Below are 16648 nucleotides of genomic sequence, written 5' to 3'. Positions count from 1 at the left end.
CAAGGAAGAACCAGGGCATTGGAAGAGGAAGATTCCTTTCGAGTTAACAACATAGTGATGTCATTCCTTAATCAGTACGCAAAAGGTTACTCATCATTAGGTACATAGCCTACATGACAGAAAGATGGGTTTTGAACACCCTGATTATATAGGGTTTGATTTTCAAATAAAAGGTGACTCACTGAGATTAAAAAGTACTTAAAGACGCCAGGCGCGGTGGCTCACGCCTGTAATCCTAGCACTTTGGGAGGCCAAGGCGAGCGGATTGCCGGAGCTCAGGAGTTCAAGACCAGCCTGGACAAGGCGGTGAAACCCCATCTCTACTAAAATACAAAAAATTAGCCGGGCATGGAGGTGTGCACCTGTAGTCCCAGCTGCTTGGGAGGCTGAGACAGGAGAATTGCTTGAACCTGGGAGGTGGGGAGGTAGAGGTTGTAGTGAGCCAAGATCACACTACTGCATTCCGGCCTGGGAGACAGAGTGAGACTCCATCTCCAAAAAAAAAAAGTACTTAAAGACATGATTTAACCACACAATCACAACTGTTTCCCAAGGAAAAGAATAAGATACTTTCAAAGACTAGTATGGCTATCAAAGGAGCCCTGTGATAATTCAGCTTTTCTAAGGGTTTGGATAAAATATGAAAAGGATAACATAACATGGCAAAAGCAAATTTTATTAATCAAAATGTTAGCAAATAATATGAATGACTCAAAGGAAAAGAGAAGGTACGATTAGCAAAGGAGCTAGTAACGTCAGAAGAAGAATATAATTTAAAAAGGAAACACCCAAAAGTAGAAATGAATTAAGGTTCCAAAAAGAGAAGATCCTCTTGTGCAAATGAAGTAATGGCTTTATCAAGCTAAGTAACTCAGGTATGGAAAAGAGGCGACATAAGGGAAGCAAGGATACCAAGCCAGAAGGAGAATAGCCCAGGAATTATGAGTAAGAGCTCTGCATCAGACAGATCCGGATTTGTATCTTGGATGTACGAACAGAGTTATCTCTCCTAGATAGTTTGGACATTCAACACCTGATTGTGGGGTACAAATCACCCATCCTAGCTGTATGGGCTGCAGCATGTTATTTCTCTTTGATTCAGTCTACTCATCTGCAAATGAGAAGAATGAGAGTAATAACCACTTGGCTTGTTTTGGAAGGATAAATAAATCTTTTAATTCAATGTTTTTGGGGGGTTTCGTGGGACACTGTTTCAGAGCATGAAAAAAAATAAGGAAAATAAATTATTTTTATGAAGCAAGCAAAAACTAGATAGTAAAAACTTAATAGCAATTATACAAAAGGAAAAACTATGGATAAATCATTTTTGTGGATATGGATGTAAATCCTAGACAGATATTAGGCACAACAGCTGAAAAAATTTAATTATGATCTTGGGTATGACTTATGAGAAAAATGCTAATTCTCCCCAACTCTTTCTACAAAATTAATATAATTGTAAAAACATCAAAAGGAATATTTTTAAACTTGGGATGTGATCTGAAAGTTCACATGGAACAACAAACAAGCAAGATATTCATAAGAACAAAATCCACAAAGGAAGATCACTAGGTAAGAATGGCATGGAACACTGCAAATACTAAAATGCATATTATACATTTGATATTCTTAAATAGCTAGCAATAATACAGCAGTGTATAGATGCTAATTAATAAACAATGAATTAATGGTACAAAAGAGAAAGTCTAGAACAAACTCAAATATACATGTATCTTATTTTATGACAATGAAAATATGTCAAAACATGAATTGTGTTGGAACAGATAGAAAAACTAAAATTGGATTCATATCACATTTGCTCTAGGATAAATTTCATACAGATCAAAAATTTAACTGGATAGATAGATAATTAAACAATAATAAATTAGAAGAATTTCAGATAAAATACTTTCATAATGTCAATACCATCATAATGACACAAATCTCATAACCATAGAAGCCTCTGATAAATCGTGACCTTGAACAAGCAAACCCTGCCAACAAAACAAATCCTAGAGGTCAAAAACCAACACAAGCAAACTTACACAACAATAAAAATGGGTAAAAATATTTGCAAGAATATTTCCTACCATAAAACTCTTATAAATGAATAGTTAATAGATGAGAAGAGCAAAACATAGAAAGTGGCTAAAAGACAGGACTAGTGAGCTTGAAGATATAAAATACATTCAATGGTGTCTTCATATAAAAGGAATGCTCAGCTACACTGAAACACCTTTTTTTTGCTATTTGACTGATAAATATCAAAACTTGAAAATATCATTGGCAATTATTGTACAACAGGCATGTGTGTACATTTCTGGTGAGCATGTCAACATGCACCACCTCTCGGGAGGACAATCAGGCAATAAATTCACCACAGAAAAAATAGCCATGTCCTTGACTAAACCATTCCATTTCTAGAAAACTATCCTGCATTTACATTGTAGTATATTCATTGTAGTATATTTTGAAATAATGAAAATAAATTAGAATTTCAATTGATATGGTCTAAATTTCCATTTATAATGAACTAGTTAAATAATAATTTATATTCATATGATGGATATTTTACTGTAATGTCTAAAATAGATAGCTGTAAAAAATAGCAAAGCTATTTACATACCAGTACATACCAATATGTAATGACTTGAGAGAAAGGTTGTTGAATGAAGAAGAGCACAGAATAAGGAATACAGACTATCCATGGGTGTGGTCTAAACGTCCATAGATATGGAACTGGTTAAAAAAGTATGATACGTCCATACCATACCATGAAATATTACCAATGTATATGTAATGAGCTCAAGAGATATGCTAATTGAAGTGAAATGTATTTGTTTTTTAAAAAGAGACATGATAAGATTACCTAAACATGTTTGTGTGTATAGATAATATCTTTTGAATAATATACAGGAAACAGGTGGCATGTATTAATTCTTCCAAGGAGAGCTGAGTGGCTGACAGAGCAAGTAAAAGTGAGACGTTTTACACCATGCTTTTTGTTTTTTTGAACTTTGAATTTTTGTTTCTTTTGAACTTTGAACTAATGAACTGCTTACTGAAAAATTTAAAATTACTGGCTTTATTATTGAATAAATGTAATAAATAATCTATTGACATTTAAAACAATTAAATGAGATACTACAGGTTAAGCACTTGGCATAGTGTCTGGCATTTAGTAAATAATAAATGTTAGCCATTATTGTTAATTTGCATTTAATATGAAGTATGAATCTGAGAACATAATTGGATTTCATGATAAGGGGCTGCAGATATAATAGATTCTGTGACATACTGAATACAAACTGCCATGTGGGCTTAATGAGACATGGCACACGGTAATGGAAAGATAATTAATTTGGGAACAAAACAGATCACGTTTGTACTCCAGGGTGGACAGTTAATATATGCTTGACTTTGAGGAAGTTATTTACCTTCATCAGCCTTAGGTGGTTGTTGTGTTTTGGGGGTTTGCTTTTTTTTTTAGTCAATGTAAAATAGGGATAATAACACCTTGTCATATAGGGGATGTGAAAACTACCTACAACTTATGTAAAGTGCTTAGCATTTTCTGTGACATAAAAGGAACTTGATTCATGGTAACTTCTTTTAAAATTCTAAAAATATTAAAAGTATTTCCTTGATGCAGAAATTAAGATGTAATATCAAATATAAGGGCAACTATCTAATGTTTTAAAATAATGGAAACAAACGTATATAAATGTATTAGGGAAATTTTTGATATTCTCCAGATGTGAAATTAGGTTAATCTGAACCAGAAACAAAGCAAAGTATTATTTATCTAACTGCTCCCCATTCTGGAGAATCCTGGAGTGCTACCCAGAAACAAAACAAATGTGTATCAGTCACATGGAATGAGAAATATTCCATGATATAGGTTATAATTTCCAATCATCTTTGGAAATATTTTCTTAATACCTCTACGGTCAGAACTCCTTGGACAAAAAAACATACAAAAGACCATTGAGTACATATACTCATTGATTAGGCCTTTCTAAAAATTAGAGTATATTCTTTTGAAAAAGTTTACTAGAGCTCATGTTGTATTGGTCAAAAAAACTTACAAATAGAAATTTAATTCCTAATGGTATTTAAATTTTATCTCCTCTAAGCAAGACAAAACCACTGATATTAAATAATAATGATAATAATAGAGTTTCTCCATATGGCTCTTGAGTAACAGCCTTGAGAGAGACTGGAGGAGCTGCCTTCTGACCAAGGAACAGATGGACAGCATACCAAAAGGTCTGAGCTTGGGTCTCTGACAGAAGCTACTGTAGTTAGTATCATCCACCCTCCCCAAATCTTAAACTATTCCTTTGACTTATTTACAGGAGAAGCCCAGGCTTGGTGGGGGTGAGGTAGGCGATCAGCAGGACTTGTTTTCTGAGCACCAGTCATGACCCTGCTGATTAAAACAGAATCTCATCAAAACAGTATGCAGTCAAGAAACCAGCCACAGTCAGTTAAACCAAGAAGATGATGAACGAGACCTCTAGTTGGCTCACTGCTCATTATATGCTCATAATAATGCATTAGCATGCTAAAAGACATTCCCACCAGTGCCATGAAGGTTTACAGATGCCATGGTAATATCCAGAAGTTACTTTATATGATCTAAAAGGGAAGAAACCCTCAGTTCCAGGAACTCCTGCCCGTTTTTTAGAAAATTCATCAATAACCCACCCCCTATTTAGCATATAATTAAGGAGTAGCTATAAATAGAGCTAGTCAGCAATCCACAATTGCTACTCTGCCTAGGGAGTAGCCCTGCTCTGTCTGTGGAGTCACCAATTTCCTTTGTCTGTTGCTCTAATAAGCTTGCTTTGCTTTCACTTTACTCCGTTGTCTTGCTCTTAAATTCTTTTCTGGGTGAAGCCAGGAATGGGCTGAGGCCCAATTTTGGGATTCGCCTGCATCAGGAGGAAGAGGGGAGAAGGGTGTCCAGGAGAACACTTAACAAAACATCTGCTGCAATCACATCAATTCGAAACAAATGCCTGTACTACCTAAGTGTTCAGCCTTGAAAACTATGAGATACACGGTAGCCCTTTTCAGAACAATTATACACCACAGCCCCTCAGCCAGTTCCCATGAGTGCTGACAGATTTACATCTCAAGCACTGAAAGATTTGGCTCTTCAGATTCAGGGTCCCCCTAAAACCAGAGGACTCCCTCAGCAGACAGCAGGCACAGCCCAATCCAGAAGTGCGGTGAATTTAAGGATCCCTGGGGGAAACCTTCAACCAGTGGGGTCTGGGTACTGAGAAGGGATGTGAGGGGTAAATGCCCCAAGTATCCATCTTTGAGGGGATAATTATGAGGCAAGTTCTACATGGTTTCTAGAATGGATGAACACCAAAGATGACGAGCTCAATAACACAGACTGGATTGGCTTTTCCTCCTTTCTTGTCTTATTTCCCCATTTTAACATTGGCTTCCTGGGACCCACTTCGTAAATATCTACCCATGTTCAGGTCTTTGTCTTGCATTCTGCTTTCTGGAGAGCTCAAACAAAGACTAGATTGATTTAGACTAATAAAAAACAAAAGCAGTAAGCGGTATTTTCTTATTTCCTTTCCTATTACTGTCAACTGTAAAGCATAGTGGTTTTTTTAAGTACTTGGGTTTTTAGTATTCAATTTGAGCAGATCATATTATAAAAAAATGAAATAGGGAGGTTTGATGTCAAGAGTTGATATTTGACTCTTCACATCTGGACAGAACTTGCCAAGTCTTAGTATATGAGCCTTGGAAATTTTTATGGAGGAATAACTGCAAATAGAGGGGTTTATGTACCAAAGATGCCACTATACTATTTTTGGCAGATAAGCCTCTTTCACTCAATGAATGACCCTTATTCTTGTCCATAGGACAATATTAATTTTTTTTTTTGCTCTGGGCAGGAAGTATAAAACCAATAATCCTTTTCAAACAGATCCCTTCCTACCCTCTTCCTACCCTGGACCCTAGAATGTACCAGCACAACCAAATATACAACATATTGAACAAAAAATAAGTTCGTTCATTGCTGTCTGAGATAACACTAAATTTCATTGTCAATATCACCTTTAAAAGGATCAAATACAACCAGGCATATATTATAGAGAAAACGAGAAGAATATGGGCTTGTATGTCACATCATGTAAGAATTAAGAAACTGAGAATATTTATCTTACAGAAGGTAAGTCTCAAATGAACATAGCAGCCTTTTCAAAAGAATTATACCTGTTCTGAATAGCATTAGAGGAAGAATCAGAACCAAATACATGAGTTATAAGAAAAATAACCTGGGCACAGTAGAAGAAAGAACTTCTGAGAACCAAAGCATTTCAAATGTGGAATAAGTGGCCAATGGAGCTATGGAGATCCTTATAAATGAGAGTGTTCAAGCAAAAGCTAGGTGACTGGCAATCGGCAATAAAATTACAGAAGACAGACAAGCATGAGATTGGAATAGTGGTTTAAATAGATTTTAAATTCTCTTCCAACTTGCAGAGTCTATGATCTGAAACTAGTTGATTAAATTATTAGTTAACTAAAATCTGTTAATTTGCTAAGTTGTCAATTACACATTACTGTACCTTTACAACACAAAGAACACCTTCATTAGTTTCTTTGTCTGTGCTGATTTTGAAATGTCCGTTTTCGTTTCCCTTTAAAATGGTAAAATTGACTCTCCAATTGGCAGTATTAATTAAATCCTTATCTTCTACAGGTATTCGTAAGATTTCCACATTGAATGCATTTTCCTCTACAAATGCCTCATACTGAAACAGAAAGAAGTCATTGAAAATTGAAATTTTACTTTATAGACAACTTTTACAAAAAAAAAATAAAGTTTCTTCCATTCCAAAAATACTTTCCATTATAATTTTATATAGATTATTTTAAAACTATGAATCATAAACACTATTGTTTCATTAAGGGTTATCTTGTAAATAAAAGAAGTTTCATTACAAATGAAGACTGATGTTACTGCCCTTTAACAGAAGGGAGATAATAGGAGCACTAATATGAATAAATAAAATAAATTTACATATCATTTGTTTCAACTTTAATTTTACTCATAAAATATACATACTTCAAAGTATGATACTTTATGAAGTATTAATTTTATTAATTCAGTTTAAATAAAAAATGACAGCAGATAAGACAGAGGTAGATTTTGATATTATATACTTACAGCATTTTGTCTGAAAGTGGGTGCATTATCATTTGAATCTGTTACTGTTATGATACAAGTTGATGTGCCTATCAATCCAAAAAACTGGCCGTCCATGTCTTGTACTTTCATTATCAATGAGTACTTGTCTACAACCTGAATACAAAGCAAATATTTAACTAGTCTTGAAAAATTTTTGTTAGATTTATGAGTGAAACCTAATTGCACTCACTCACTCACATGCACACACATCTGTGTGTGTCTGTGCTTTCCATATTTGCACAGACTCTAGCAATGTGGTAGACAAGGATAAAACTGAAGAGGCAGGCAGAGATTAAATTACAAAGACCCATGGCCGGGTGCGGTGGCTCAAGCCTGTAATCTCAGCACTTTGGGAGGCCCAGACGGGCGGATCACGAGGTCACGAGATCGAGACCATCCTGGCTAACACGGTGAACCCCCGTCTCTACTAAAAAATACAAAAAACTAGTCGGGCGAGGTGGCGGGCGCCTGTAGTCCCAGCTACTCGGGAGGCTGAGGCAGGAGAATGGCGGGAACCCGGGAGGCAGAGCTTGCAGTGAGCTGAGATCCGCCCACTGCACTCCAGCCTGGGCGACAGAGCGAGACTCCATCTCAAAAAAAATAAAAAATAAATAAATAAATAAATAAATAAATAAATAAATAAATAAATAATAAATTACAAAGACCCGTACTCAGAAATAGTACTTATGCTTTAAGTAACAGGTAATAGCTAAAAGGTTTTTGGAAGTCGTAGGGGCAACACAAAATAAGAACATTTTAGCTTGGTTTAGTTTAGTTTTGTTTTGTTTTAAGACAGTCTCACACTGTCACCCAGGCTGGAGTAGAGTGGCGTCATCTCGGCTCACTGTAACCTCCGCCTCCTGAGTTCAAATGATTCTCCTGCCTCAGCCTCCCTAGTATCTAGGATTACAGGTGCCCACCACAACGCCCGGCTAATTTTTTGTATTTTTGTAGGGTCGGAGTTTCACCATGTTGGCCAGGCTGGTCTCAAACTCTTGACCTCATGATTCACCCACCTCGGCCTCCCAAAGTGCTGGGATTACAGACATGAGACACCACGCCCAGCCAGAACATTTGAGTGTTTAAAAAATATATTCTTAACGAAGTTTTGGCATAATTTGGAGTAAGCTGAAAAATCTAAGCAATTAGTCGAAACTCGCCTGCAGCCATCTTCTAAAACAGATGGCTTGGGCCAGCGCAGTGGCTAACGCCTGTAATCCCAGCACTTTGGGAGGCCAACGTAGAAGGATCGCTTGAGGCCACGAGTGTGACTCAGGCCTGGGCAATATAGCTCATCTCTACAAAAAAATAAAAGTTTAGCTGGGCACGGTGATGTGTCTGTACTCCCAAGCTACTTGAGAGGCTGAAGTGGATGGACCCTTGAGTGGGAGTTTGAGGTAACAGTGAGTTATGATCACGCCACAGCACTAAAGCCTGAGCGACAGAGCAAGATCTCTTCTCTAAACAACAAACAAATAAATAAATAGGGCAGGTGTCCCAAATCTGAGGCAGTAGCAACGAGGACAAAGAGAAAGGATGGCAGGAAAGTTACTTGGGAGTTAAAATGGAGTAGGACTTAACAGTAAATTCTACATACAAATCAAGAGAGAAAGAAGGTATCGAGAATGATTTTCAGGTGTCCCATTTGGAGAGATAGGAAGACAGGGGCACCACCAAACAATACAGGAAATTCAGGAGAACAGTTCTCAGAGGAAGTAAACACTACTGAGGTTGGCAAAGGGGTAGAAATACTGAGTTTTGTTTTGCGTATGTTGAATCTTATGTGCCAAAAGGAAATCTAAGGAGTAAAGTCCAAAAGACACCTGGATATATGGCCTCATATGTACCAAAGAGATCATGGCCAGAAATGTCTATCCAGAAGTCATCAGTATGTAGATGATGGTTGAAATTATGGCAGGAATCAGATTATTCAATTCAGCAGAGGTTGCAGATTAGAAGAACCTAGGATATAAGGACCTACAGCATTCCTACCGTGAAGGGAATAAGAAGACTATGCAAAGGCCACTAAAAAGGAAAGATCACAGAAGCAGGAGGAAGACCAGAAATCTAAGGGAAGAGAGAGTGTTAACAAGTGTCAGCAATAGACAGGGACTTAAGGTTGCTGTTAGATTTGGCAATGAAATTTTGCAGATGGTGTGGTGATAGTGAATTGAAGTCATTAATTTGTGGTACAATCATCTTTGTGTCCTTCTTCTTTTGTCTTACTATTCTTTAGTCACGTTTTTATTCTTTTATTTTTCTTCATTTTTTGTTTCCTTCTATCTCTTCCCTCAGTCTTTATTTTACTTGAACTCCCTTCCATATTGAAAATCAATATTCTGGCCATGGCTCACACCTGTAAATTCCAACACTTTGGGAGGCTGAGGCAGGCTTATTGCTTGAGCACAAGAGTCTAGACCAGCGTGGGCAGCATGGCAAAACCCTGTCTCCACAAACAATAAAAAAAAAGCCATTTTTTTTTTACAGGACCATGTGCGTCCTGTAATCCCAGCTACACAGGAGGCTGAGGTGGGAGGATTGTTTGAGCCCAGGAGGTAGAGGTTGCAGTACACCATGATTGTGCCATTGCACTTCAGCCTGGGCAACAGAGCGAGACCCCCTCTCAAAAAAAAAAAAATACAAACAGAGAAAGTAAACCAATATTCCCAACTTAAAACGCTCTTCCCATATGCTTTAAGAATCCCTGATATTCTGTTTATCTTCCTCTAAATTCATTTTTTTTAATCTCCCATGATTTTTACTTCTCATGTTGTTCCCCTCAACGCTCCATGGTTATTGCCCATAAAATCCTGGTAGGTTTTTTCTTCATCAGGAAAGTAGCAGACCTGGGTTTAATCCTAAAACTGTATCTTACAAGTTGTAGACCCCTAAATTTAATTTTTCTAAACTTCATTTTAAAAAATGTGATGACTAAAATCTGTTAACTTGCAAAGTTTCGATTATTCACTTGATTACCACATCATCTCTACATACTCCACAGACACAAAAGCACGTTTGGATTTTCTCCTTAAAACTTTCCCACTTATTATTATCCTTATGTATTTTATCTATAACATAAAATGCTCCAGCCCCACAGAAAATAAAAAGAACGATAATTAAAACGTTTGTACTACTTCTCAGGGATTCCTACCATCCCTCCCTGTTTCTTTGTCATCAAATCCCATTGACTTCTTCCTTATATTTTCCAGTGATATTGACTCTTCTGTATAAGGTATTCTAGTTGTAGTGGGAAACATTGAACTATTCCAATAAAGCTATTTTGTGCATATAAAATTGATTCATCTGCCTTAGTCAATAATGCATGATTGCTGACAAAATAGAACAATAAAAACTAAAGATAAGATTCAGTGCAATAATTTGACTTGAGCAAGTCAATCAAGGTTTCTGTCACATTTTTCCTTTATAGATTGGATATAACACCTATCTAGTCAAACAAAAATATTCTAAAGGGCAAATAAAAGTATGCATTAAGAAGTTCAACATATAAAGTACTAGATACATGACAATATGCTATTACAATCATCCAAAAAAGTGTTACATATTTTTAATAATCCATCAATTTTATTTCAACTAATCCTTTTCCCACTAAAAAAAAATATATATCTATAATAATTAAAGTAGAAATCAGGGCATGATCTACACTCATAGAACAAGCAAAACTGATTGTCCTACAAGAAAATTGAGACCTTTGCTGAATTGGAACCAACTAGCCACACATAAGAAAAAAAAAATTTATAATGAAATTTTTTCTTTTCTCATCCCTTCTAAATGCCAATTGATCTGCATTTCTAGTCCTTATGGCTACTCTAACATAAGGAAATAGAAATAATATTTTTTTAAAAAAACAGAAAATATGTTAAGAATTCTTACTGTCTTATGCCTAAAATAAAATTAAACTATTAATCCACAGGATAGCAAGTTATAATAAATGGGGGAGGGAAGCGTAATCCTCAGCGAAATGAAATTCTATGGAGTGTGTGAGCTACCTCTCTGTCCAAATAATGAGAGACTGTGGTGATTACACCTGTGCTGGGATGCACAGAAAACAGCCCAGGGGATCTTGGTGTCTGCTGCAAAATGCTGTATTTCAGGCGCGTATGCATTGTGTCCGGTTCATCTCTGTCTGTGGCACAAACCACGCCCACTGTAGTACCTACACATTAAAAAATAAAAGAGCCTTTAATTTTCAGAATTGCTAAATATGCTTTCAAAGTTCTTAAAATGCTAACAATGATGGTGGAAACCTAATTTAAAATGTATTTATTACCAGAGTATTATTTCATCTTTAGATAGGACTGATGAAGATAACTTCAAATTCATCACACAAAACACTCTGATGCTGAAAATGAAGGTATACTTTTGTTTTGCTCACAGTTTAACACATTTGATCATAAATTACTAAAGAAATTAGTTAAATGGCAGTCAAAAATAATTTGAATACATATCTGCACATATTTCAATAACAAACCTAGCTGGAGGAATAAACCATGTGTCCTTAATAATCAGATTTTTTAAAAATTGGACTTTTGATTGATAGCTAAATCAAGACTGATTAGGGGTATGCAGTAATAATATAGATGATCGATCGACCTTTAGTAGTCCAGCCTCTCCTTTCTATAATCTTTTTGCTACTTCCTGATTTGATTTGTTCTAATAAACCAGTTTAGTATCACAGCCTCAACTGATCTGAACCTACTGATAAAATGTACTTAAAGTACCTTGGGTTAAGCTGCGCATCAATGTGTTTGTCCTTTATGTTTCTCTGTTACTAGGGAAGAGAACAGAATCCTCAAGAAAGCCTGAAACCAATTACCCCTTTTGGAAAAAGGGAAAGCATATCCCATTGCTAATTAATTAAAGGCAATACATTATATTGCCTTTAATATATAATGTAATGTCATAGAATTGTGAGGCTAAAAACATTATAGGTCATCTAATGTAATGAGCTCCTTTTACATGTAAGAAACCTCAGAGGGACTTCCATGAGTTTCCACAGTGAGTTAGTAACAGACCCTACATTAAAAACTATGTTTTCTATGCTATAGTGGCCATTTTATTATCTGTGTGTATTCCATAACATCATGTTGTAAACCTTCACTATACACAATAGTGTATACACAATAAAATTTATTTAAAAAGAAACAAAACTAAGTTTCCTAAACTCCAAACCAATAATTTTAAAAAAATTTTTAAACTGTACCATAGAAGTTAACATCTATGACATCAAGTTAACAAAGGAAAACGTGGACGGAAAAAGCAGATATAATATTGCAGTGAAGATCTAAGCAACTACTGAAAACTTTAAAAAGCAAATTGGCAAAGTCATCCTTTATGACTGAATCCTCTTCCTTTAAACTTTATTGTGAGTAGTTATTCTCCATATTACAAGTCTCAGAAGCCATCATAAGTGCCACATTTTAAGGGCCAGGTAAACTAAAATACTTCAGTTTTCCACAGGTAAGAGCAAGTGTTTAGAATGGAGAACATTTGATGTAAGTTTCTCTGAAGTTATTCTGGTATTCATTCTAAATTGGAAGTAGTGAGGTAGTAGTTTTAAAAGAAGAGAATATGAATAGGAACATAAAAAAAGTTGTACCCTCAGTGGAAACCATTTAACACCTTCCTAAATAAACCCCCCCCCAAAAAAAAAAAACCATACCGATTTTAGTTTTATTGTTCATTCCACCCTGCATGTCTTCTCTTGGAGTTGAGAATAATGAAACACTCACATAATGAGGAAATGAAATAAAATACATAAACTAAGTATCATACAAAGCTTGAATAACTGTTAGCTGCCTTTACAGTTAATTAGTATCATATTGACAACGACAAAAACTTCTGTACTATCTGGGTAAGGCACATATTGATTGAAAGTGATGGGATTAAGTGTTTTCTGGTAAGTAGATACTAGTTCAACGTTATCTCAGGCTGATCTGGCCTTGAGTATAAAAAGCTCAATGTCTTTTAAAATGTACACAGACATGTTTAAAATGATTCTTTTTATTCTTAAAAGCAGACTTACCAAGTCTACTACTTTCTGAAACTTCAAAATTATAAATTGCTTCTGTGAAAACAGGGCGGTTGTCATTTTCATCCTCAACTCTGATGGGTAGTGGGAGAGGCAGATCTGCTGAATATCCATCTGCAGTTGACGCATAAGCAATCAACTGCAAAACAGCAAGAAGAAAGTTCCATTAATATCAGATTCTGGCAAGACAGAATAAGATGCTTTCTCTACTAACTGCTTTGAAATCTTTTCAATAATAAACTACTTTGAAGTTTTTGTATTCACTAGGTTTTTAATTATCAAAGCACCAAATAGAGAAACACTTTACTGCAAAGATCATTCAGTATGTGGTGGAAATGGCTATCACAAATAAAACCGAGGTCAGAGTACAGTGAAGTCGGGGCTGACTCTGTCCATTAGACTGAGGAATTAAGTGTGAATATAAATCCTCTCTGTAATCAGAAAATTATGCTGGAGAGAACAATTAAACTCACTGCAATGGGAAAAATTCCTACTACATTATCTAAATAAAGCAGCAATGCCCAATTTGTAACTACTGAGCTGTTATTATTTTAGCTAATAGACCACATATTTGTAAGAATTTTTCTGAGGAAATACATGTACTAATTTCCCCATTGATGATTAAAGGCAATGTAATGTCAAATAGAATATATTTCTATTCAACATGTGATTACAACACTGAATTGAAAATTTTCTAAGCAAATGCAAAGCATGTCACATGGGGGACATCAGTCATGTTTGTTTACACAGCATCTCTTCTCTCTTTTTGTAGGAACAGAATCTCTCTTTCCAATAATCATTCCATCAGAGTCACAGGAATGACACATGACCTCCCAGCGTTTACCATATTATACTGAAAATTATCTGAGTTATTTCCCATTGACTATAAGCTCATCTATATCAGAATACTGGCTTATTAACCCTTATTTGAGTTTGGTCTCCCACTTTCACTTTCTTATGTAGTTCTCAGATGTGATCAAATAATCATCTGTGTGGAAGAAAGGCAAAAATGGAAGTAAGAGCAGTATAGAAAGAGGATTCTTCCAATCAACTGTAGACACGCCTTGAAGTGAAGAAAAGGTGCCAGTAACCAGTGAGAAAGAGAGAGAGATTATCTCATAAGCAAAACCAACTGTTTGGAAATTTACTGACATTTACATCTAAATACATTGAAATTTACGTTCCAGTATTGAACCTCTTTGCTTCATTTCAGGCTTACCTAACAGCAGTTGAGACAAAGAGCTGACCAAGTATTCCAAAATGTTGCACATTCTATTTCCCCTTGATTCTAAGATACCCTCTAAGAAGGGAGTGCAAGGAGACAGGAAAGAGTAGCTGGAGTAAGCATCAGAAGAAACATAGTTTAATAATTTAAAGTCAAGCATATCAATAAAAGTCCTACATCAAAAACATCATATTCTTCACGATCCACAGGCTGAGTGCAAAATAGATTTCCAGTGTCTCTTTCTATATAAAACAAATTTAAAGGTTCTTGATCAACTCCACGTCCACTTATTGAGTAGAAGACAGTATAGTTCTGTGCTGCATCAGATTCAACCTAAAAGTGGAAAAAAAATATGAAAACAATTAAAACTAAATTCAGTTACAATTTTTTAAAATGCAGCCGATGTATCTTTTCATTTTAAAGAGATAATTTCAATAGAAAAGGTAGAAAAGAACAATAATAACCATTGTTGGCAAGAGTAAGGCAAACAGAGATTCTCATATGAAGAAGGGAATCCCAATTGGAATGTACCTTAGGAAGAAAACTGACAAAAATTAAAAGAATAAGCTATGAAGATAAATAGGGAAGGATCTTTCTAGCAGAGAAAATAGGAAGTGCAAGGGAACAAGCCGGCGTTTTGCCTAGCATGTTCAAGGAGTAGCAAGAAAGTCACTGTGATTGGAATAGAAAGAGCATGGAAAAAAGAAGTAGCAGATAAAGAGGTAGTGAGGTAATAGGGGCCACATCACATTGGAGAATTCGAGGATGCTGGCTTTTCCTTAGAGTCAAATGGAAAACCACTGGAGAATTTAGACAAGAGTAACATCATCTGATTTATATCCTTAAAGGTAATACCTGCTGTTTTGTCAAGCATGACTGGATTTGGTTGGATGGGTAAGGGAAAAAGCAGGTAGACCACTGAGGAAGTTACCGCAAAAACCCAGAGAAGAGACTGTAGTTAGTTAGACTAACATGATAGCCATAGGGGTGGTGAGAAGTGGTTAGATTCTGGACATAATTTAAAGGTACAGCCATCAGAATTTGCTGATGGGTTGGATGTGTGGTATAAAGATGAAAGTCAAGGATGCTATGTTGGAGGGTGCTAGTATCTCTTAATATCACGAACAAAAATGATATGTGCAAAATCCAGTTGTGCTCTAGAAGGTGAGAGAGTGTCTTCTCCCTGTTGGACACAGAGGGGAGTCATCTGGAACCTGCAGGGACAGCCAAGCTAAAAAGTAAAGAAACCTGTGTCCTTGGTGTTTTCTCAAATTAGAGCGTTTTTACCAGATCACACTTTTACAAGAAAGGAATAAACTTCTGTCTTGCTTAAGCCACTATTATTTGGGATCTCAGTAAAATGTACCTATGCCAATAATGTACAATATAGAAATCAAATAACTATAAGAAGAATAGACATATAGGCTAAATTGAAGCTCAATATCTGTTTCATTTTCCTTCTACAGTGTCTTCTCATAGTGCAGATGCTAGAAATGTTCAAACAAAAATAAACCAAAATCCCCAAATTTTGCAGAATCTCTTGAAACCAGAGTTCTGGATTTAAACATGGATGGTCAGATGTGCTTGAACAAGATCAGAAAGCCAAAAGTGAGGTAGGCAGGTGTCTCATTTTTGCTGCTTCTGTTATTTTTGCTGGCATCACAGTTTACATTTCTTTCTTTCTTTCTTTTCTTTCTTTCTTTCTTTCTTTCTTTCTTTCTTTCTCTTTCTTTCTTTCTTTTCTTTCTTTTTTTCTTTCTTTCTTTTCTTTCTTTTCTTCTTTCTTTCTTTCTTTCATTCTTTTTCTTTCTTTCTTTCTTTCTTTCAGGTAGGCAGGTGTCTCATTTTTGCTACTTCTGCTATTTTTTCTGACATCTCAGTTCAGATGCATTTGTTTTCCTTCCTTCCTTCTTTCCTTCCTTCCCTCCTCCCTCTCTCCCTCCATCCCTCCCTCCCTCCCTCACTCCCCTCCTCCCTCCCTCCCTCCCTTCCTTCCTTCTTTCCTTCCTTTTCTGCAATAGCATATGTACTACTAGATATTTGCCAACTTTGTGTTACAAAATAAGATACAGATCAATCTTTTCACTGATGCTGGTTGGCACAGTTCAGAGACTGTTCTGAAGTTGCATGAGGAGGAATATGG

The 16648-nt window shown here is 35.9% G+C and overlaps 1 protein-coding gene across 3 annotated transcripts in view; it reads right to left on the bottom strand.

Moving 5' to 3' along the window:
• LOC105468134 (desmocollin 3) overlaps positions 1 to 16648 on the bottom strand; it is a 52584-nt gene that overhangs the window by 20924 nt on the left and 15012 nt on the right. For 2 of the 3 annotated variants that reach the window (XM_011718168.3, XM_011718176.3), the window contains exons 5-9: positions 14683 to 14838; positions 13275 to 13419; positions 11239 to 11405; positions 7211 to 7345; positions 6609 to 6794 (exon numbers count right to left, since the gene is read on the bottom strand). In XM_011718168.3, coding sequence (XP_011716470.2) covers positions 6609 to 6794; positions 7211 to 7345; positions 11239 to 11405; positions 13275 to 13419; positions 14683 to 14838 — 789 coding nt within the window. The remainder of the gene's footprint in view (positions 1 to 6608; positions 6795 to 7210; positions 7346 to 11238; positions 11406 to 13274; positions 13420 to 14682; positions 14839 to 16648) is intronic. The other variant, XM_011718185.3, reaches the window with a different exon arrangement.

This window comes from Macaca nemestrina, chromosome 19 (assembly GCF_043159975.1).
Source record: "Macaca nemestrina isolate mMacNem1 chromosome 19, mMacNem.hap1, whole genome shotgun sequence".
In the NCBI taxonomy this organism is placed as follows: Eukaryota; Metazoa; Chordata; class Mammalia; order Primates; family Cercopithecidae; genus Macaca; species Macaca nemestrina.
This window is presented reverse-complemented; position numbering and strand designations above follow the sequence as displayed.